Source organism: Rhinatrema bivittatum, chromosome 8 (assembly GCF_901001135.1).
Source record: "Rhinatrema bivittatum chromosome 8, aRhiBiv1.1, whole genome shotgun sequence".
In the NCBI taxonomy this organism is placed as follows: Eukaryota; Metazoa; Chordata; class Amphibia; order Gymnophiona; family Rhinatrematidae; genus Rhinatrema; species Rhinatrema bivittatum.
In genome coordinates, this window is record NC_042622.1 from 174,129,034 (window position 1) to 174,152,078 (window position 23,045).

General features: G+C 44.7%; 1 protein-coding gene across 1 annotated transcript in view; it reads right to left on the reverse strand.

The window, feature by feature from the left end:
- Positions 1-2,186: 2,186 nt before the first annotated feature.
- SKA2 (spindle and kinetochore associated complex subunit 2) overlaps positions 2,187-23,045 on the reverse strand; it is a 31,583-nt gene continuing 10,724 nt past the window's right edge. The window contains exons 2-5 of the mRNA XM_029611489.1: positions 15,366-15,455; positions 14,006-14,182; positions 3,953-4,038; positions 2,187-3,058 (exon numbers count right to left, since the gene is read on the reverse strand). Coding sequence (XP_029467349.1) covers positions 3,961-4,038; positions 14,006-14,182; positions 15,366-15,455 — 345 coding nt within the window. The 3' untranslated portion in view covers positions 2,187-3,058; positions 3,953-3,960. The remainder of the gene's footprint in view (positions 3,059-3,952; positions 4,039-14,005; positions 14,183-15,365; positions 15,456-23,045) is intronic.

Here is a 23,045-nt window from a genome sequence, read left to right on the forward strand (position 1 = left end):
CTTCTCGATGAAACAGGCAGACCACCTTTGGATCGTCGCCCTCCACTAGTGTCTCCTTACCCAGGTTTTCATCAGAGTCAATCCCCAGGAGGGCCTGACAGCGCCTCTGGATGACTAGTGTTCAGCACGGCCATGCTGGGGACCCCATCCCCTGGAAGGGAAGAGCCCCGAATCTTTTTGACCCGGAGGGACCCCCGGGAGTCTTTCCTGGGAACCTTCTGCAGCGGCCCATCCGGCCTCCCAAGCAGAGCAACCCCAGCTTGCGAGCTCTGGGTCGCCAGGAACGTTTTGTCAATAAAAGCACAAAATCTAAAGAAAAGGCACTGGAAGTACTCACCTCCCCCCATCGGGGGATCGGGTCCGTCAGCCAAATCATCCAAGGAGGGATCCTGAACATCCACAGGACTGCCGGGAACCAGCGATAGATCGGGCAGGAGATCCCCTTCCCCCAAGGCTTTCGTGCGCCGGCACCAATTTCCAAAATGGCCACCGTTCCCGCACTCAGTGGGAACGGATCGGCCTGAGAGCCCCGACTGGCTGCCCACTTGCTAGCTCCGCACAGTTTAGGCAGCAGCTCTGAGGGACCTTCCCCTGCAGGAAGGCATCTAATACAGAGTCCTGATCAGGAGAGCCACGAAGCAGACTCCCTGCAGGCCACACATCGCGCCGACGCGGCATGAAAAGACTGGGGGGGGGGGGGGGGGGGGGGGGGGGGAAGAGGGCCGAGAAAACGGAGGAAAACCACGTGCCCAAGCAGACAAGAGCGCTCCCGCAGGTAAACACTGCTGTAGTCGCCCAATAATGTCCTGTCCACCCTGAGACCATCTGGCCCCCTTCGCCTTTAAAAAGAAAAATATAGCCGGAGGCCGCAGCTATCAGAAGACGACTGACAGGCTGCTCTACTTCTGTATTTTTTTTTTTCCCCCCAATTGGCTGTGCCTTGGGGGGGGGGGGGGGGGGGGAGAAGGACCAGACTACAAGTAATCCCCCCTGCTGCCTTACCCTAGAGGAGCCTTGCAGGGTCACCAACCCCAGCTCCTCAAACCCTGCGACCAGGAGGGATAACCCCACTGGGACCTGCCTCCCCCTGGGAGGATGTTCCTGTTAGCCTTGTTGATCTGCTATCTGATCTTTCTTTTCTTTTTCAAGAGGTCTGCCAACACCTCAAGCAAAGGTGAAGACCGCAGGTTTTGCACCACCTCCATCTGCTGGAGACAGAAATACTGAGGAGATGCAGGTAGCACACCAGGATAATAGGGGGTGCTCTACAAGTTTTTCTCTGTCTCCATCTGCTGGAAGGGAGGCAAAGCTCAGCAGTCTGGACTGATCCGGGTACGTACAGGGAACAGAGAAAATTCTCTCACTCAACACACAATTAAACTCTGGAATTTGTTGCCAAATGTGATTAGGGTAGTTAGTGTAGCTGGGTTTAAACAAGGTTTGCGTAAGCATCTGGAGGAGAAGTCTATTAACTGCTATTAATCAAGTTGACTTGGGGGGAATTGCAACTGCTATTATTGGAATTAGTACCATAGGATCTACTTAATGTTTGGGTACTTGCCACCTGGATTAGCCACTATTGGAAACAGGATGCTGGGCTTGATGGACCCTTGGTTTGACCCAGTATGGCAGCTTATGATGTTCTTTGATGGTGATGTATTAGAGAAACAATGCTTATTTGAACTTCTAAGTCAATGACAGAGTCCCCTGGTTTGATACAAGAGAGCTACATGTTTAGTTTATGAGCCTCCATTTGAGAACCACAGCCTCCAGTGAGGAAGCAGAGGGGAAATTTGAAAAGGGTGTTAGCTGTGACATGCATTGCTCTTGGGAAGAGGGGGTGGGGGGAAAGATGATCATTTCACTATCATTTCTTTTATTTGGTGTTCTGAGTTGTTCTTCTGCAATGCTTCTCAAGGATGGCCATGACTATAATGGGGGGGGGGGGTTTAATCAATTGTAATTGATGTTGATCTTATAGCTAAGGCGGAAAATAAAATTTGAGAAAATCTTAATAGAAAATAAAAAAAACATGAAGTTGAGGCCTCAGAACTGAGTGGCAGGGCTTGTGTAGTGTCAGGCAGATGGTATCCCAACCCCAGAAAGGGTATAAAACCAAAGCATTCAACTCTGCTTAGCAGCAATAAATGCAGACTCCCCCACAGAATCACCGACAAATCTACATGAACTATTATATAAACATGAAACTTTATTGCACTCAAATATTCTAAGACTCACTGACCTGTACAATGTGTAAAAAAGTTAAAAAAAAAAGTTTAACAGCTTTATAATTTGCTATAGAGCTTATTTTGGACAGCTTTGATGTTAAGAAATATAATTTACATTATTTAACCCCTGAAGGCTGAACAGGGAACGAAGTAGGTCTGAAGTCATTGGACTATCCCCATGGAGAAAGAACTGACAGCAATACTGGAGAGAATACTTGCATGATTGAGGGGTTACAGAAGGCTGCAAACTGCCCGATTATAGATATGTCGGTCTGTTTTTATAACCAATTCATTAACTGCTGAGTATCATCAAAAGCACAACGAACTCAATTTGGCAAGTGTGTAATTTTCCCTCTAAGTGCTTACACATTTTTTAAAATGTACAACCATCCCCATGTTTATATATTTCTACAGAAATATAAATAAATAATATATTGGTTTTAACTATTTCACTTTTGTGGTAGTACAGCAAGATCTAAAAAACCTGAACTTCTTGGTAATGCATCACAACTGTGTAGGAAATGAAATGGACACTTGAAATATAATAGCATTTAAAAAGCACTCTCCTATACAAGAGATGTCTAAAAACAGTAGAGCCACATATGCTCAAATTATACAATTTATAGTGCCACATACAATTTTAATGTTGCATGCAGAATCAAAAGAAAAAAAGGAGGGTTTGATGGTAAATCTGCACACTTCTTGAAATGGTGAACATTTATTCCAACAGTTAGATACAGTAAGATTATATTGATCTTTTCAGTGATGGAAAACCCTTTTCAGAGTTCTTTAGGAGCAGCTGCTTATTATGCTGTGCCACAGTGAACATTCTGCAAAAGAAGAAGCACATTCAGTTCAGCTGAAGCATTTTACAAAGACTAGAACACATATAGCACACCCAATCATGGTGTGGTAATCTACAAAATTAAAATAGCAAATTAAAAGTAAATGAGAAAAGTATAAAGAAAGACACATACAGGTAAAGAGCGGCAACCAGACAGATTGGGTGGGCGAAGTGCTCCTTATCTTCTAACATTTCCTATGCTCCTCTAACAGTTATTTGTTATCTAATGTGCTTTTCCTCTTATTTTTCTGTCCCTCTGGAAAATCTCAGGCAAGTTAATTTTTGAATTGTAAAGTCAGAAACTCAACGGGACCAATTGTACTAAGCTTTCTTCCCATTGACACAGCACAAGAAAAGTCTTAGTAATTGAAAGTTATTAACTCAAACTATGATCTTCACTACCATCTATCTAGATTTATATCTGTAATACACTTAGCTCCAGAAAGCGGTGACTTTCTATTGGAACCAGTTGTATACCCATGCATGTGTCTGTCTCATTCCGGCAGGCACACGGACTGGATGGAGATCCTGCACAGTCAGGGACAGGGATGACAGCTAGTGCTAGACAGATTGCTACTTTTGCCCTCATTTTTTAAATTCAAAATATTAGATTCTTTGGAGATCATAATACTTTTTATTTGACCAACAAGAGCTTTCGAAAGTATGTAGGTTCCTTTCTGCAATGTGGCCAAATGAGAGCAGCATGGACACATTCTGTCTTCTTGAACTTCTAATTCAAAACAGTATTTTATCTGTAGACAACCAAATTGTAGCAGTCTTATGCCTTTTCCAAATATGCTTCCAAAACAGATAATATAACTGCTGCAGCTGTAGCATTTCAGACATTCAAGATTTACAATATACCAGAATGAAGAAATACCTCATCTACTATGCATCTATTCCTAGAAACGTTAGGCCTTCTAACTTCTGAACTGCGATCTGCTCTTCTTCAGACAGAGGTGAGGACTATGAAAAATAGAAAACATATGAATTGTTATTCTATATGTTATGTTCACATATACAATAAATTAAGTATGTGGACTCTAAATAATCCTAAATTACTAAGCAAACACACAAGTGAGTAATGATACAAGGCAAAAATCATATCCAAAAACAGCCCACATTTATTTATAGGAAAATTGGTTACCACCTGTTAATTTTTGTTCCTGGAATACCACGGATCAGTACAGACTCCTGGTTTTGCCTCTCTTCCAGCAGATGGAGACAAAGAAAGTTTCACAGACACTGACATATAACCTGGATGTGCCAACTGCAGTCCCTCAGTACTGAACTATACCCAAGCCAAGATACATCCCATAACAATCCTAATGAAATAGTAAACAACCTCCCACAATGAACAGGAGATGAGGCGAAACCCCACCTTGGAAAAAATCTTTTCTTTGCAACTCCAAACCAGGAGAATGAAATCCTGAGCAGCTCTGTAGCCTATATACAATCAAAATATGACAAATTACAAATCAGTCCAGAATCCACAACTAGGGTGGGACTCTGGACTGATCTGTGATATTCCAGGAATGAAAATTATCAGGTAAGAACCAATTTTCCTTTCCTGTTCATACCTGGATCAGCCAGACTCCTGGGATGTACCCAATCTTCCCTAATTAGGGTGGAACTGCGCGAGTCCTGCTCGAAGAACACGCTCATTAAAGCACATGGCCTCTGGGGCCTGGACATTCAAACGATAATGTCTGGCAAAAGTGTGCAACGACTTCCAAGTAGCTGCTCAACAAATCTCTTGTGGCGACACCTGCTGGCACTTGGCCCAAGAAGCTGCCTGTGCCCAAACAAGGTAAAAACTCTCAATCCCACGGGATAGGATGCCCCTTACAGATATAAACAGAGCCTACTGCCTCCTTCAACCGCCTGGCTATCGAACTTTTGAGGCCTTCTACTCCTTCTTGAGCCCATTCCATAGCACAAAGAGATGGTCAAACACCCTAAAGCTTTTGATGACCTTGAGGTAATGCAACAAAGCCAGCTTCACATCCAGACATCTCAGGGCCCTAGCGTGCAGAATCAACATGTCCCCTTCAGGACCTGCCAACCCCCTGGGAGGCGAAGACCATCAGCCAGTTGATCTCTGCTCGCTGTTCCCTGTGATGTCTTTTTTTTTTTTAAACAAACAATTAAACTAACCAAAAACTACCTATTTCTACTCTGATAACTATTATATTATTATTTTTTTTAAGAATCAGTACAGACAGTGTTGCACCCGTACCATCTGCTGAAGACAGAGTAATACTGGCAGACTGTGGGTGGCACCCTGGTATATATGGCAGAGTCTGTCAAATCTTGCTCTGTCTCCATCTGCTGGTGCGGAGGCAAAACCCAGGAGTCTGGACTGATCCGGTACGTACAGGGAACAGTTTACGTCATCTCCATCTGCTGGTAGGAATGCATATCCCATTTGTTCTGGATTCATCTGACTGGATACTAAGAAAGTATGTTTTGAGTGCTTTCCTGAATGAAGTAAGGCAAGCTATAGCTCTGAGATCATCCGGCAATGAGTTCCAATTTAAAAGGCCAGCGATTGAGAAAACCCTTTTATGTGTTAAATCATAGCAGGCCAGTTTGGGTGACGGGATCTCCAGCAGGTGTTTATTTGCTGACCTTAAACATCTTGATGGTTTATATACTGGAAGTATAGCGTTTATCCAGCAATCTCCATTTCCATATAAAAATTTGTGAATACTACAGGCGACCCTAAATTGGACGTGCCATTTAACTGGTAGCCACTACAAATCAAGCAAAACTGGTGTAATACGGTCATGCCTGCGAGCGTTTACTAACATCTGGGCAGCAGCATACTGAAAAAGCTGTATGAGCATAAGACATATGCTGGAAGACAGACACATAACACTACAGTAATCAAGCCTGCCTAAAGCAAAAGACTGCAGAAATTATTTGGCCTCAAGAGGTCTCAAATTACATACCATCCATAGCTTAAAAATGATTTCACTACTGTACAAATGTGCATTTACATATCTAAAGCAGGGTCTGGTAAAACTCCCAAATTACAAACACAGTTAGAGATTTGATCTTCGGTGATCACTGTATTCCAAGGAGGAAAATTATTTAGAGGAAATTTACTCAGTATGATGATTTCAGTTTTTTCTACATTCAAGAATAGCCTATGATGGAAAAGCCAACTTCTAATAGATTTGATATATAAGCAGACAAACTTAAATGTTTCAGTCCATGTTGATAAAAAAATAAATATCAAAAGCATATATTCTATAGTTTAAGACAAGCCAATAATGCAAAAAGTGGTGTGATATATAAATTAAATAGAGTTGTCGATAAGGCTGACCCTTGCAGGATCCTGTCACTGAACTTCAGTCTGAAACTGCTTCACCCAAACAAATTGCTGAACATGGTTGGATAGATAGGAACAAAAACTAATTAAGCACAGTACGCTAGCCGAAATGATTTTAAGCGGTCAAGAGAATCTGATGGTCCAGTATATCAAAAGCTGTGGATATGTCAAGGAGAACAATGACATATTCTGCATAATTGTCAAACCCTCTAATGACTGTATCAGAATTAAAAAATTAAGAGGTTCTCTCTACCATGGTGTTGTCTAAAGCCAAACAGATATTTATCAAGAATGGGAGTCTCATCAATATAGTCGTTCAGCTGTAATACTGCTGCCTCAATCTTGGAAACTGTTGGTAATGATGAGATTGGCCTACCATGCAGGCTAATAGTTTAAATCATTTATTGCCTTATGTTATTCTTCTTTCACATTCCATGTAAATGCCCTTACAATTTATCAGCGTATTCTTATTTTCCTACACAAGCATCAATTTGTATCACGTGCAAACACCATACTAAAATTCAAAAAAAGCAGTATATCACTCCAGGTTCTAATTATTTTACCAATTGCTATGTATACATGTAGTCCTAAAGTAACAATTAATTAAAAGTACTGCATCACATGTATAATATTGTTTAAATGTTCCTTATAATTATTCAAAATGTTTAACAAGGCATAATTATCTTCTGCCAGCATACACTTTTTACAAGCATTACAGAATAAATGTTCAATCATTAAATAATCCCCACCCTCATCAAAAAGTATATTTAATATAGGTAATCTCTCACAATATTGTACCGCTGTAATATTATTCTCATTGATTATCCTCATTCAATTTACTTTTGACAGTCACTAATTTCAGATTCCTTAGATTTTAATGTTTAACTTGCCTATTTTTTCTGTTAATTAAATTTAATAAGAGTAAGTCACAAATGAAGAAATGACATCGCTTGAGATCCGTCCTGATAATGTCTTTGTCATGTGTGCATGTGCAAATATCAACAAAAAAAAAAAAAGGTAAATTATATGAAAAACCCATAATATAAAATGAGAACACAATCCTCATTTAGATGACTTATAGTCGCGCATTGCTGCATATGTAACAAATTGTTTTGGGTAAAAATGTGAAGTTGCTTATCTGTAACAAGTGTTCTCTTGAGGACAGCAGGATGCAAATCCTTGAAAGTGGGTGACATCATCCAATGGAGCCCAGTGCAGGCTGCATCACATGACATCACCCACATGGGAATTTCACATACTATCTGTCCTTGGAGAAAAGTAAAAATATTTTAACTACTATAATTTTTTTTTTTTTTACCATGTATGCATATTTCTAAAATTCTTTATCCTAATTAGCTGCTGTATGAGATTACAAGTAAAAGGTTTTGCTACAAGTATGAAAAATATTTTAACCCAGAAAATTCTGTTGCAAAAAAATTCAACTGACACATCTATCTAGCCTCAAACCTTTTCAGTGTTAGTACTCAACCAGCCCTGCAGAGAAAGCCAAATAAATTCTCAACATGCTGCTTGCTACAGGAAAATTAGTTCTTACCTGTTAATTTTCATTCCTGTAGTACCACGGATCAGTCCAGACCATGGGTTGAGCCTCCTTTCCAGCAGGTGGAAACAGACCAAAACTGAAAGGGTATCCTATATGAGGACAGAGCATACCCTGCAGCATAACCATTGTCAAAGCAGAAAAAGGCATAAGATCAAGCAAGTAACAGAATAACTAGTAATTTAGTGTAAACAATCAGAACAATAGAACAAGTGAATGTATTACTAAAGCGCTCTTGCATAACTACCCCGATCATCGTAAAGATGCTTCCGGTGCCTGTAATGAAATTCCATGAGAGCCATGCAGAGACACTAATGACTCTTATAAGAAGGAGAAAACAGGAGAAATTCGAGCGGACAGATGAGACGGGAGGGTGTCTGGACTGATCCGTGGTACTACAGGAACCAAAATTAACAGGTAAGAACTAATTTTACTTTCCCTGTACGTACCCAGATCAGCCCAGACCATGGGATGTACCAAAGCTTCCCTACAAGGGGTGGGACCTGGATAGTCCCACTTGAAGCACCTGCCGACCAAAGGAACCAAAAACTGGTGTCTGAACATCAAGGCGGTAATGACGAGCAAAGGTATGCAGGGACTTCCATGTAGCTGCCCTGCAGATTTCCTGCAGAGAGACCGACTGACTCTCTGCCCAAGAAGTAGCTTGAGAACGCAAGGAATGAGCTTTCAAACCGTCCGGGACTACCTGGTCCTTGCAGATATAGGCTGAAGAGATCGCCTCCTTCAACCATTGAGCGATCATAGTCTTAGAAGTTTGTTTGCCCCTATTTGGGCCACTCCACAGGACAAAGAGATGGTCCGAGACCCGGAAGTCATTGGTAACCTCAAGGTAACGCAACAAGACACGTTTAACATCCAGACTGCGAAGGTCACTGCCTCCGGGCCCCGCGATATCCTCAGCAGAAAACGCAAGGAGTTCCACCGATTGAATTACATGAAAGGAGGAAACGATCTTTGGCAAGAAAGAAGTCACAGTCTTGAGAGACACACCTGAATCCGAAAACCGCAGAAAAGGATCTCTGCAAGAAAGGGCTTGAAGCTCCAACAGCCTCCTGGCAGAGCAAATGGCAACCAAGAAGACAGTCTTGAGCGACAAGTCCTTGAGAGTAGCCAGATAGAGAGGTTCGAAAGGGGCCAAAACAAAGAGCACGAAGCACCAAATTTAGGCTCCACGAGGGACAAGAGGCCGGACGGGCGGTTTCAGGTGTTTAGCACCCCTGAGGAAAAACGGACTACATCCGGATGAGAGGCCCACCGCCTGACCCTCGATGGGGCCAGGAGGGAGCTGAGAGCCGAAACTTGTACCCGCAAAGAGCTGACAGAAAGACCCTTGGAGAGTCCCCGTTGCAGGAAGGTGAGGACTACAGCGACCGAAGGAGAACGGGCCAAAACACCTCACTTCTCGCAGGTGTTTTCAAAAACCTTCCAGACCCAGACATAGGCCAGAGACATAGACTGCTTGCAAGCCCTGAGCAGAGTGGAAATAACCTATTCCTTGTAACCCCTTTCACCTCAAACGTCACCGTTCAAAAGCCATGCCGCTAGACAGAAGCGATTCGCCTGGTCGAAAAATACAGGACCCTGCCGAAGAAGATGGGGCAGGTGGCTGAGGCGAAGAGGATAGTCTGCTGCCAGATTTACTAGATCCGCAAACCACGGCCTGCGGGTCCACTCGGGGGCCACGAGAATGACCAGACCGTGATGGAGCTCTATTCTCCGGAGAATCTTCCCTACTAACAGCCACGGCGGAAACACATAGAGGACAACGTTGGGAGACCAAGGAAGAGCCAGCGCGTCCACCTCCTCCGAGCAATGCTCCCTCCACCGGCTGAAGAACTGGGGAGCCTTGGCATTGTCCAACGTCGCCATGAGATCCAGGTGAGGGGGACCCCACCTGCGAACAATGAGTTCCATGGCCGCGTCTGACAACTCCCACTCACCGGGATCGAGATGTTGGCGACTGAGGAAGTCGGCTTGAACATTCTCCAAGTGCCTCTCTGCCCAGGAAAAGAGCTTGCTGGCTTCTAGCACCATCAGACGACTTCGAGTACCCCCCCTGGCAATTGATGTAAGCCACCGTGGTGGAATTGTCTGACAGAACTAACCGCCTTGTGGCGGATAAGGGGAAGAAAAAACTTGAGGGCCAGGCGCACCGCTCGGGCCTCCAGGCGATTGATGTGCCAACGGGACTGGAGCGGAGACCAGTAACCCTGAGTCGCTTGAGATTGGCAGACCGCCGCCCCCCCCCCCCCCCCCGGAGAGGCTGGCGTCCTTCGTGACTATGACCCACGAGGGAGTCAGAAGAGGAATCCCCTTGAGGAAGTGCACCGGTGAGAGCCACCACTGTATGTCGGCAATGGTAGAGTCGGAAAGTGGCAGGACCTCCTGGAACTGCTCGGACACCGGTTGCCAGTGGGATAACGCTTTCTGTAATGGACGCATATGCGCAAACAGCCCAGGGGACCAGGTCGATCTTGGAAGCCATGGTCCCCAGAACCTGCAGATAATCCCAAGCCGTGGGAAGTGACAGGGAAACAAAACTGTCCACCTGATTGATCAGCTTCAGTGCCCGAGAGTCTGGGAGAAAAAAACTTTCCTGACCAGAGTGTTGAAGCGAGCTCCCAGATATTCCAGAACGTGAGAGGGCTGAAGATTGCTTTTGGAGAAGTCGATTATCCAGCCGAGTGAAGTGAGGAGGGCCAGTACCCTGTCGACTGCGCGAGCGCACAGGGCGGAGGACTTAGCCCTTACCAGCCAGTCGTCCAGATAAGGATGGACTAAGATTCCGTCCCGGTGGAGTGCAGCCGCCACGACTACCATGATCTTGATAAAGGTGCGGGCAGCGGTGGCAAGGCCGAAGGGAAGAGTCCAGAACTGAAAGTGCTAGCCCAGGATATGAAAACGAAGAAATTTTTGATGTTCTTGTAGAATTAGAATGTGGAGATAAGCCTCCGTCAGGTCGAGGGAGGCTAGAAATTCGCTGGGGCAGATCGCTGCGATCACCGCCCTCAGGGTCTCCAGTTTGAAACGGGGAACCCTGAGGGCCAGGTTGACCCTTTTGAGATCCAGGATTGGACGGAAGGAATAGTCTTTCTTGGGAACAACGAAGTAAATGGAATACTGGCCGGCGCCTTGCTTTTGTACTGGCACCGGAATGATCGCCCCCAGTTCCTGGAGCCTGACCAGGGTTTGACAGACCGTGGGGCCTCTTGGACGGGCCGCAAGGGGAAACGAGATATAGATCTGAGAGGTCCCGGGCAAACTAACGCGTAACCGTGTTCTATCACCTTGAGGACTCCGTGATCGGACATGATTTTGGCCCACTCCTTGAGAAACAAAGCAAGACGCCCACCTAAGTTTCATGTGGAGGAATGAACCAGCCAGATCTCATTGGGGAGCGGACTTGGTGGCCATCCCGGAAGCCTTGACGGCCCCGAAAGGAATGAGACCACAACTGGGACCTGGACACGCCACTTCTAGGATGTGAACCACACGCCCTATTGCCGTACCGCCGTTGCCCCCTAAAGCGGGTACGAGTCGGAAAGAAAGACTGACTATTTGGGGCGGTCCTCCGGCAGCTTATGGACCCTGTTCTCGCCCAAGGATTTAATAAGCTGTTCCAGGTCCTCGCCAAAAAGCAACTTGCCCTTAAAGGGAAGAGTGCCCAGTTGAGCCTTCGATGAAGCATCCGCGGACCAATTGCATAGCCAGAGGAGGAGTCTGGCTGAAACTGCGAAAACCATAGCCTTTGCCTGGACGTGAAGCAAGTCATAAAGGGCATCCGCGCCATATGTGATGGCGCCCTCCAAACGTTCCGCCTGCTCTGCCTCTGCAGACAGGAGGTCCTGGGTGCTGAGTAATTGTTGCATCTACCTAAGCCTGCTGCAGATTGTCGCCCGGACCCAGAGAGCTAGGACCTCAAAAATCTGCTTCAAATAAAATTCAAGCTTGCGGTCCTGAACATCCCGCAACGCTGTGGCATCCATCACTGGGATAGTGGTATGCTTAATTACCATGGTGACAGAAGAGTCCACCTTTGGAATTTTCAACATGTCCAGGCAGTCCTCGGGAAGCGGGTAGAGCTTATCCATAGCTCTCCCAACCCAGAGACCTGGCTCAGGGGCTTCCCATTCCCGTAGGAGGAGCAGTCTGTGCATAGGATGGAACGGGAATGTAAGCGGTAGTGCCCTAAGTCCCGCCAGGACCGGGTCCGCGTTTGGAGTCATCCGGCACAGAATCATCCAGCGGGGCATCAATTCTTAATTCCTAGAGCACAAAAGGAATGAGAGGTTCCAGTTCCTCACGCTGAAATAAGCGTAGTACACGGGGATTGTTGCCCTCGAGCGGGGGGCCCTGAGCAGAGGCCTCCCCATCGAATTCATCAAGAGGGTCCACGGGGGGGGGGGGGGGGGGGGGGGGCGGGGACGACTCCCAGGACCACCCGCATCTGGACAGGGCCTTGAGGAACAGGAACCGTGACGGAAGACGGCACGGGCATCTGAGGGAGCTTCGGAAGGGGGGGGGGGGGGGGTTCCACCTCCTCCTGTAGGCTAGCTAAATATGATTTGTGCAGAAGCAGCACAAAATCCGATAAAAAAACGGGCCCGGGACGATTTTTCTGCGGGGGGAGGCGAGGGGGTCCGTGTCACCCCCCCCCCCCGGGAGCACACCGAGCTCAAATCGGGGGGGGGGGGGGGGGGTGTAAAAGTGGTGAATTCGGCTCCTCTGCCCCAGGAGAAGCAGAGCCTGCATTGGGTGAAATACCCAAGATGGCTGCCATTCCCGCGATTTCTCAGGACAGGAACAGCCTGGCCATGCGTTGAGGAGCCTGAACCCGGGCTCGAGTGATCTGCGCTGCCGCGGAGGAGCCCTCCCCACCTGGGAGGCATCGGGAGCACACCCCATCTCTGGAGAGCCGGGAGGCTGGCTCTCCACAGGCCAGGCACAGGTTAGAGCACGGCATGAGGAAAAACACACAGCCACGAAGAAACAGAAAACAGCCGATAGGGGAGTCCCAGAGGAGAGGAGAGGAAATTGACTGCTTTTTTTTTTTTTCAGTCACAGGGGAATTTGCGTCCCTGAAAGTGCACCCGAGGAATGGACGTCTCGGGGCAAGGCAGCAGACTAAGGGGGAGTGACTGACATCACCAGTATCGCCCACAAGAAGGTCACCGGGAAGGGAACCTAGGCTGAGCAAATCAAGGGGCCAAGCCCCCCCTAGGAACCCCAAGAGTGAGGGAGACAGAACTGTCTCCCTGACACAGTGAATAAAAATGACAGAAATTTACAGGTAATTTTTTTTTTTTTTAAACAAAAATCAGATGAAAACAATACTTGCTTGAGCTTGCCCCAGAGAAAAGAATCAAGACAAAACTCCCGAGGGGAAAAAAGGGCAAGCTAACAGGGAACCTCAGGGTGAGCTGTTCCACCTGCTGGAGACCGACAAATACTGAAGGGCTGCAGGGTAGGCTCTGTCCTCATATAGGATACCCTTTCAGTTTTGGTCTGTCTCCACCTGCTGGAAAGGAGGTTCAACCCATGGTCTGGACTGATCTGTGTACATACAGGGAAAAGTGGTTTGGGCAGCTCTGTTCTATAATTCCTCTTCTTTGCCTCAGAGTAAATGCTGCACTGTCAGTAACAAACAACCATCTTCATAGCAGCATAACTAATCCCCATTAAAGCATTTCATATTACCCAAAAAAAACCCATTTAGCTTGGAACAAAGCAATTATACAGTACATGTATTGTATTAAATTGTACTATACATTTTATACATGAAAATGTTTTTTCAGTGACATGGTCATGCAATAGTTTTATGGATTTCCCAAAATTCCACTTTGATTAAAACATCACCGCATTTCTTTCTAAACATTCAGAGATGGACGAATGTATCTCCCCAGTATTTCTTCACATGTGATAAACATTAAAATGTAACAATTTATATTAAGAAATGTAAAACAGGCTGCTTTGGTTAAGTCAGACATTTTTAAAAGTAAGCATACTCACTGTACCTCAAACTCTGCTTGCTGCTGCAAGTGCAGCACTATTCTCATAGTGCTGGCTAGCGTAGTATGTATACAGTCCATGGTCGCTTTCTGTTCTGCGGCAATTTTTTCCAGCTGTCCACATAATGTCTTATAGCGTAATTTCACAAGTGATAATTGCTCCAGAAGTTTTACTGGATTTTCCTATATTATGATTTAAAATAGATTTTAAGAAGGCAAGAATTATTTAGTTCACTTTGCTTTTATCTTTGAGCTTATACAAATAAGAGATGATCCTAAAAGCAATCGCAATTTGGCCATCTTTTAGATTATGGAAATACAGTGGTTTTTCAACTATTTTTCTCCCATGAATTGTACATATTAATAGAAGCTTGTTCTTTATTATCTGAAGCTATAATTATCAGCAGCAGCTTGTGTGTAAATGGGTGGTATGAATGCATCACCAAAAATAGAGACAGAGACCTACAAAATTAATGGAGGTGCATGATAGCCCCAGCAGTTATCGCAGTTGGTTACCCTAATACCTGTAATTGTAAGCAACCAAGAAGGAAGGTTGTTGCCAACTCTGCTCTCTCAATTTTATGAACAGCACGAATGATGCCATACCACTCTTATCCAACTACCCTTAGTTAATTAAAAACAGGTTAAAAAAAAACCACAAACAAAAAAAACCAAACATATCGGGTTGGCCCAGTCACTCCACAGCAGGTTTGCCTCTCCCCATGTTGGCTGAGGCAGTGTTTATAATGCCTAGGGGGAGGACATTCCACTCATTGGGCAATAGCTACACCTAGGGCTCATGATTACAGGGTTCTGAAAGAGCCATGGTGCATGGCCCCCAGCTGAGGGCTGTCACTGTGATGAATGGGCAGGGTGAATTGAGAAGGAGGATATAAAATAAGGGAAACAAAATCTCAGGGGAGCTGCCAATAAAGGCTTTGGCACCAGAGTCCAGTTTTGGTTCCAGTTGAACTGAAAGCCCCAAAGGAGCAGGAGGAAACTGCTAGGCCCCACAAAAAAAAAAAAAAAAAAAAAGTTTTAAGCAGGGTTTTGCTGTATCTTTAACTTAGTAACACCACAACACAAATATTCCATTCATTTTCTCTCTACATCCTCACCACAATTTTTATTTTCGTAGTAAAACACAGGAATACATATTTATTTTTATTATTTAACCTAATCCATATGAGCTGCCTAGGGTCAGACAAGGGACCGAACAGTGGCAGTTATATAATAGAAAAATCTCTCTACAATGGCCTTGTCTTGGACAGACAGACAGCAGGGCATTACATCCAAACCATTGCTCTATTGATCATTACTTTTAATATGTAAATCATTTTTCGTCATTTGCTATAGTTAGATTTACCTGTGGCACTGAATCATCAGGGAGGCTTTTCCTTATTTCAAATTCTAACTTTTGTTCAATGTAATCCAGATCACATTCAGCCTTCTGGAACTAAAGTATGCAAGATCAACCACAAACTTATTACTGAATGTTAAAAAGAGAGAAAAGTCAAAATTCATTTTGCAGTGCAAGTATTATCAGAGATTTATTTTGTTTTACTGAAATAATAAAGACGTTTAGATTTGAAAGTCAGGTGTACTAAAGGTGTCAGTCAAAAACAGAATACAATTTTAGCTAACTTTCTATAACAACCAAGGACCAAGAAAATCAGTAGCCACCAGCCTGGCAGACAACAAAAGATGGCAATGAAGAATCAAAGTTAACATGGATTATATTTAATACATGTATTACAGTCAAACGCACTAAGAAGTTTGGTTGTGAGCTCATACATTTGCAAGTTCTCTTATGCCACTGCACAGCCTGTGTAATAGTACTGTATTTTACTTCCCCTATAAGCAGTCAACATGTATCCAACTGCAGTAAATATCACATCCCTCCTTCATAGTCCTCACTGTCTGCCAGTAAGCCAAGACACTAAGGAGCTTGCTTCAGTGGCAGCCAAACAGCACAAGTCTCTACAACCTAAATGTTCCCTGGAGAAGAAGATATTAGTGGATAGATATTTCCCCTTGCACAGGATTAAAGTACTAAGGCATCTTGCACTTATTACAGCTTTAAATATAAAAAAACAAAAACAAAAAAAAACCTCAATAGGATTCTAGAACAGCATGATAACATACTATGTGCCAATTTATTTATTGCCCTCTAATTCTGTCCTTGCATAAAAAATTCTGACAAATGGGACCCTGACATACTTCATGAAGCATGCACTCAGGGCCCTAATAACAGGCAATGTTTTGAACCAGACTCCCAAGAAATACAACGGATATAGAATATTTTTACAGAAAGTATGAAAAAACATGGAATAATGTCCCAATACCAATAACAATTCTGTTAATGTCATCAGATGACAGAATGCTAATGTAGCTTATAAGCTATAACGGCCTGCTTTTAATGGAAAACAACTGTTTCTGGAATAAATAAGGCTGTAATTCACTATAGAGTTGCATTAGACAACCAACCAGTACTACATGGGTGCAAAAAATAATTACTATAATTTATGTACCCTTGCTTTTATTACATAATTACTCATGTTGGTAACTACTAATGAAATAAATGCTAGCATCTCCATAATCACAACAAAGCAGTAGTTTCCCTTTCCTTCAACTCAAAAACTGAGGTATTCCATTTTCTAAATTTAAATCTGTTCATCAATATTTATTTATTTGATGCTTTTTTTATACCGGCATTCATGACAGAGTCATATCATGTCGGTTTACAGAAAACCGGGGAACGATAACTTAAATACGTTAACATAGTAAAGAAGTAAAAAGTTACAATAAAACGGGGGTGCGCAAACTGGGGTAAGAAGAAGACAGAGCAAAGATAACTTGAAACATAACGCCAGTTATTAGGAGAGTTCTACGAGTTCTAGAAATATTCATTGCGGTGCCTCGGGGCCTTCGTTCTGGTAATCAGTAAACTTATGTAAAGGCTTGTTGAAATAACCAGGTCTTAAGCCTTTTTCTAAAAGTCATTAGGCAGGGTTCTTGTCTAAGTTCAGTGGGCATCTAGGGCGAAATTCATTAATTTTTTCCCTGATAGATATAAAATAGAAGAAAGCTAGGCTTTAGCATGTCAGGCCCTTAGTCCCCAATTCAATAAGTGTTTCCCCCCCCCCCCCCATAGACTCAAAATGGGAGAAAAGCCTTAATGAATCTGGCCCTCAGTTTGCTATGTTTCTACAAATACAAAGCTTTGGCACCTAAAGACATCTTTCTAAAGTGAGAACTGTGTCCAAATTTTAGATGAACCTAGGCTTGGTCCAACACTGTTCACAACGCCAGCCTTCTATTTGTGTACTTTACAGTAAATAGAAAGGAGAAATTACAACTTACCTGATAATTTCCTTTTCCTTAAAAAGGAAAAGTGGATCTAAAACTAGTGGGTTATGTACCTCTACCAGTAGACGGAGACGGAGCAAAGCTGACGTCACGGTACATATAGTCCTGCACTGACCTCAGCCCACCAGTATTCTCTGCAAAAGCGAACCGTGGACAAACAAAAAAACTTGATTATTAATAGATAAAAACATTCCAGCATTCAGCCAACAGGAAAACACTGAGCTCAAACAGTTTAACAACACTAGTCTAGAGACTGCAGAAACACTTACCAGTAACCCCTGGAATTTGCAGCCACGCGGGAAGATAACAGCACAACCACCCAGCAGCCAAAAGTGGGAAGGTAGATCCATCAGTCCTTATTAAAGGAAAGGAAATTATTAGGTAAGTAGTAAATTCTCCTTTCTTAGAATACAGACAGCTGGATCCAAAACCTGTGGGATGTACCAAAGCTACTTCCGAACAGGGCAGGAGGCTGCCCACGGTCCGATCAACACCGCATGTGCAAAGGTCATGTCCACCCAGGCCTGTACATCTAGGAGGCAATACCTGGAAAAGATATGTAAAGAGGATCACATCTCAGCTCAGCAAATGTTGATAGGAGACAATCTAAATTCCGCCCATGACACTGCCTGAGCCCTAGTCAAATGAGCTCTAACCTGACTAGGTAATAGTTTTTCAGTATCCACATATGTGGCTGTGACTACCTCCTTAATCCAGTGGGCTATTGTAGCCTGCAACACTGGCTCGCCCTGTTTACTCCCCCCCCCCCATGGAGAACAAACAGGCAATCCGTCTTCCTGAGAGGTTTAGAAACTTCTAAATACCTCAAGATATGCCTCAACATCCAAGGGCCGTAACAGGCAATATTCTTCCACATCTCTTTCCCTGACCAGAGACAACAGGGAAATTGACTGATTCAAGTGAAAATCTGTGACCACTTTTGGCAAAAAAAGGAAGGAACAATACGCACCTGTATTGCCCCTGGAGTCACTCAGAGAAACGGCTCTCGGCAAGACAAAGCCTGAAGTTTGGAAACCCTACATGCAGATCCAATTGCCACAAGAAACTCCATTTTTAAGGTCAGTAACCTCAAGGAAAGGCTATTCATTGGCCAAAAAGTGGGGCCCAACAAAAAATCCAAAACTAGATTAAGACTCCACAAAGATATCGTTAACCGCATGGGAGGAACGAAAATGCTTCACTCCTTTTAAGAAACAGGCCACATCTGGATGAGCTGATAAGGGTCCACCATTCACCTGACCTCGAAAACAGGCAAGAGCTGTCACCTATATCTTTAATGAATTAAGGGCCAACCCTTTACTCAATCCATCCTGCAAAAATTAAAAATGAGCGGAATCTTAACTGAACGAGAAAGAACTCCTCGATCTTCACACCAAGCCTCAAACACTTGCCAAACCCACACATAGGCTAAATAAGTGGAGAACTTTCTTGCTGGTAGCAAGGTAGCAAATCACCGAAGCAGCATATCCATACCATAAGACAAAATCGAGTTGGATCGTGAAGAACAGGCCCCTACCGAAGCAGATTCCTGTGAGCCGGAAACTGGAGGGAAAAGTCCACCAGGAGCCTTCATAAATCTGCATGCCATGATCTTCCAGGCCAATCTGGTGGCACCAGAAGCACCATCCCCATATAATTTTCAGTCCTCCGAATCATTCTGCCCAACATGGGCCCCGGGGAAAGGCATACAGTAGCTTGCCCTCTGGCCACTCCTGCACAAAGGCAATGCGCCTAAGGACTTTTGATCCCTCCTATGACTGAAGAAGAGAGGAACTTCACACTGCAAGAAGTCACCAGCAGGTCCAGAAACGGAAGGCCCCAGCTATCCACTATGAGCAGGAATGCATCGTTTGACAATTCCCATTCTCCTAGATCCAGACTATCTGCTGAGAAAATCGGCAATTAGTTGCCAAATCACAAGCTTGCCAACCAGACAGTATGGGCTTCTAAATGATTGATGCTCCAGAGAGTCTCTTCTGTACTCCAGTGCCCTTGCTTTGTCAGCTCCCAATAATGAGCTCCCCAACGTTGGAGGCTCGCAACTGTCATAAGTACTAGCCAGTCCAATGAACTTAGGGAAATCCTCTTTCTTAGATGATCCGCTTGCAATTACCACTGCAGGTGTAGGCAGATCTCCATTGGTAGGTGGAGCCGAATCGAAGAGTCCTGAGACTGTGGGCTCCAACAAGACAGCAGAGTGCGCTGAAGAGGATGCACATGCGCCCTCACCGACGGCACCACCTCCAGGGTCACCACCATCAATCTGAGTACCTGTAGATAAGACCACACTGTCGGATGTATCATGTTTGTCAACAGACACACTTGAATACAACTTCTGAATACGGCCCTCCAGCAGTCACACCCACCCTGCTTCCTATCGAAACAAACACAGATATTCCAGTGACTGTGATGGCTGAAGATTGCTCTTGGCCAGGTTCACCAGCCAACCTAGCTCCTGCAACAAGATCACCTTACGTGAGACCCAAAAGACTCTCTTCCAGACTCTTGGCACGAATCAGCTAGTCGTCGTCTAAGTATGGGTGTACTAGAATCCCATCCTCTCTCAGTTCTGCGCCACCACCATCTTAACCTTGGAAAAAGTTCTGGGTGTGGTGGCCAAACCAAAAAGGTAGTATCGCTCAAAAACTGCGAAACACAGAAATCGTTTATGTTCTAGCCCGATAGGAATATGAAGGTATGCCTCAGACAAGTCCAAAGACATCAGAAACTCCCCCGACTGTACTGCCATTATCACAGAGTGCAAGATTTCCATGCAAAAATGAGTCACCAGTAAATGACAGTTAACCTCCCCCGAGATCTAGGATGGGGCGAAAAGAGCCCTCCTTCTTGGACACAATGAAATAAATAGAATATCTGCCTTATTTTCTTGAGACGGGAGCATGGAACCCCAGCCTGCAGGATGAGGAATCTTGACAACATACACGTCACCGACTGTCTCTTCTGTAGCAAGTTGCAGAGAGACACCATGAAAATGTCCCGAGGAACATTATGAAACTCCAGCACATAACCATCCTGTATCATATCCAGAACCTACTGGTCTAATGTGATTGCGACCCACCTCCGATAAAAAAAAAGAAGAAAGCGACCCCTTATCTTTTGTTCCCGGGGGTGGATTGGCACACCTTCATTGGAAGGCTCGGGAAGCTCCACTACCCAAGCCTGCGCCCCATTTAGGCTGTCTGGGATGAAAGGACGGAGACCTATCCAAAGGTCGAGTCCTCTGAAAGGACGCTTCTCTGTAGGGTCGAAAACGTCTGAACTCCCTAGTACGACCTCATGCTGAAGAAGCGCGGCATGTGTTTCTTATCCTCTGGTAACAAAGAAACCTGGGACTCTCCCCACTTATTGGCCATTTTCTCCAACTCGCTTGGAAACAAGAGCTAGCCTTTAAAGGGCAAGTTCATAAGATTAGACTTCGAGGTCTTATAGGCTGACCAATTTCTCAGCCACAGCAGACACCTGGCCACTATTACCGAAGCCACCCCTTTGGCCAAAGCGCGAACCAAATTGCAGCCCGCATCTGCCAAAAAGGCAGCTGCTGATTCCATCACTGCCCTGGATTCATACCAGATTCATCAACCTCCTAAGAAAACAAGAGTGAGCCACCAGGGAACAAAAAAACTATCTGCAAAGTCATTGCCATTGCTTTAAAAGCCTGCTTAAGGATAGCCTCACTTCTTCTATTCTGTGCATCTTTCAAGGCCATTCCCCCTTCTACGGGAATAGATGTCCGCTTGGTCACGGCACACACAAGCACATCCACCTTCAGAGAGCGCAATTGCTCTCTCGCAGCAGGATCCAAGGGCTACAGCCCTTCCAAGGTGCATTCCCCTTTAAAATGAGCTTCCGGGGTGCCCCATTCAAGATGAATCAATTTTTGAATGGCCTCCATAATAGGGAAGAAATAGGAGGCTTTACGCAAAGAAGTTAAAATGGGATCTTTCTTTGGCTCAGACATGGATTCAGCCCCAGTACTCCCAGCATCTTCAATGTCTGGGAAATCAGAACCAGTAACTCATCTCTAAGAAAGAAATGCAATATAATTCTATATGGTTCCAATCCTGGAGGAATTTCCCCATCCTCCAGGAAATAAGGATCAGCTTCATCATCCTTATCAGGGGAGACCTGCAGCAGATCTAGGCATACTCCGATGCTTACCCGCAGCACCAGGCATGCGGGAATCCAGTCTGCGATCCTAACCTGTTAAGACTAGCTGGGGCCAAGGACTGCACCTGAAGAAAGGACTGCTGTCCTTGAAAAAAACTGTACCTAAGAAAAGGCAGAGGGATCCATGCCAAAACCAGGGTATATTGGACCTACGCCCACTGAACTACCTTCCCCAACTGATGAACTGGTTAAGGGAGCCCCAAAATCAGGCAACACCTCTGACAGCTTTTTCCATTCCCACATCAGGCTGGGAAAGTAAAATCAGATGGAGGCAATTCTCCCTAAATCTCCAAACAGCACTGACAGAAGTTAGAGGGAACATCAGGCTGAGATGCCCAAATATGACAAGCAACACAAAGAGCAAGGTGCTTAGGCTTTTTTTTTTTTGCTATGGGTGCCAGTCTGTCAATACACCCTAACAAGTGTCTGAATAGAGTGCACCCAGCTTGTTCGTACTGCAGAAACTAGGTGCTCAACACTATGCCTCGATAAGAACACAAATTGAATGCTTCAGATAGCATGTACTTATTTACGCGCACTATGTGCACGCACAATTGAGTACCCAGATAAGCACTCCCATGTGCCCAACTCTGCACACAGTCTGGCACACAAGCACAAATCAACGCAACTGAAGAGGGCAGTCTTATGTGCAGGAAAAAAAAAAAAAAAAATCACAAAAATGCCATTGCAGCCTACCATGCAGCGAACAAGACAAGCGAGAGAGGGGCCTAATCGAAAGGTTGCTCAACCTGCCCACGTTCCCTAAGCTCCACCGAAGATGGGAATGAACATCAGATCGGCACGCAGAGCATGGAGACTGGGGGGGGGGGGGGGGGAGAGGAATCCCTACCGAACTCCCCTTCTCTTTTTTTTTTTAATTAATTACTCTTTACCTGAGCTCAGCCCATCCAGGCTGAGTACAAGATTGGTTTCTGGCCGCAGGGGGAGAGCGCAAGGCCCTTCACCCACTTGCCTTTCAGCCTTTTTTTTTTTTTTTTACACACACACAGCTAAGTCCACGCTTCTAGACAAATCACTATTCTGAGGGTGGAATCCAAAGATATCACCTCAGGAATTCTCAACTGAGGGAGAGACCATAAAGGTATCACAACAGGAGAGCACGGCCAATAAATCTCCTTTGAAAATTTTGGTTAAGCAATCCCCAGTAGGGAGATGCATGTCCACCATCTGCTGGAGATGGAGAATATAAAAAATTATTTTGGAGGATCCAACATGGAATATGTTGAAAAAGGTATAAAAGCTTGGGCAATATACACATCTTTGTTAGATTAATTCTGCTTGACCAAGAAATGTGAAAGTCCACTCAATCTCAGAACCTAATTACTGCTAATAGTGGAATATAATTTAATCTAAATAAATCCTTGAGATTAGGAGAATTTTTAATCCCCAAATATGTAAAATCCCTATCAGCCTGCCAAAACTATTGCAAACTACCAGGTATCAGAGT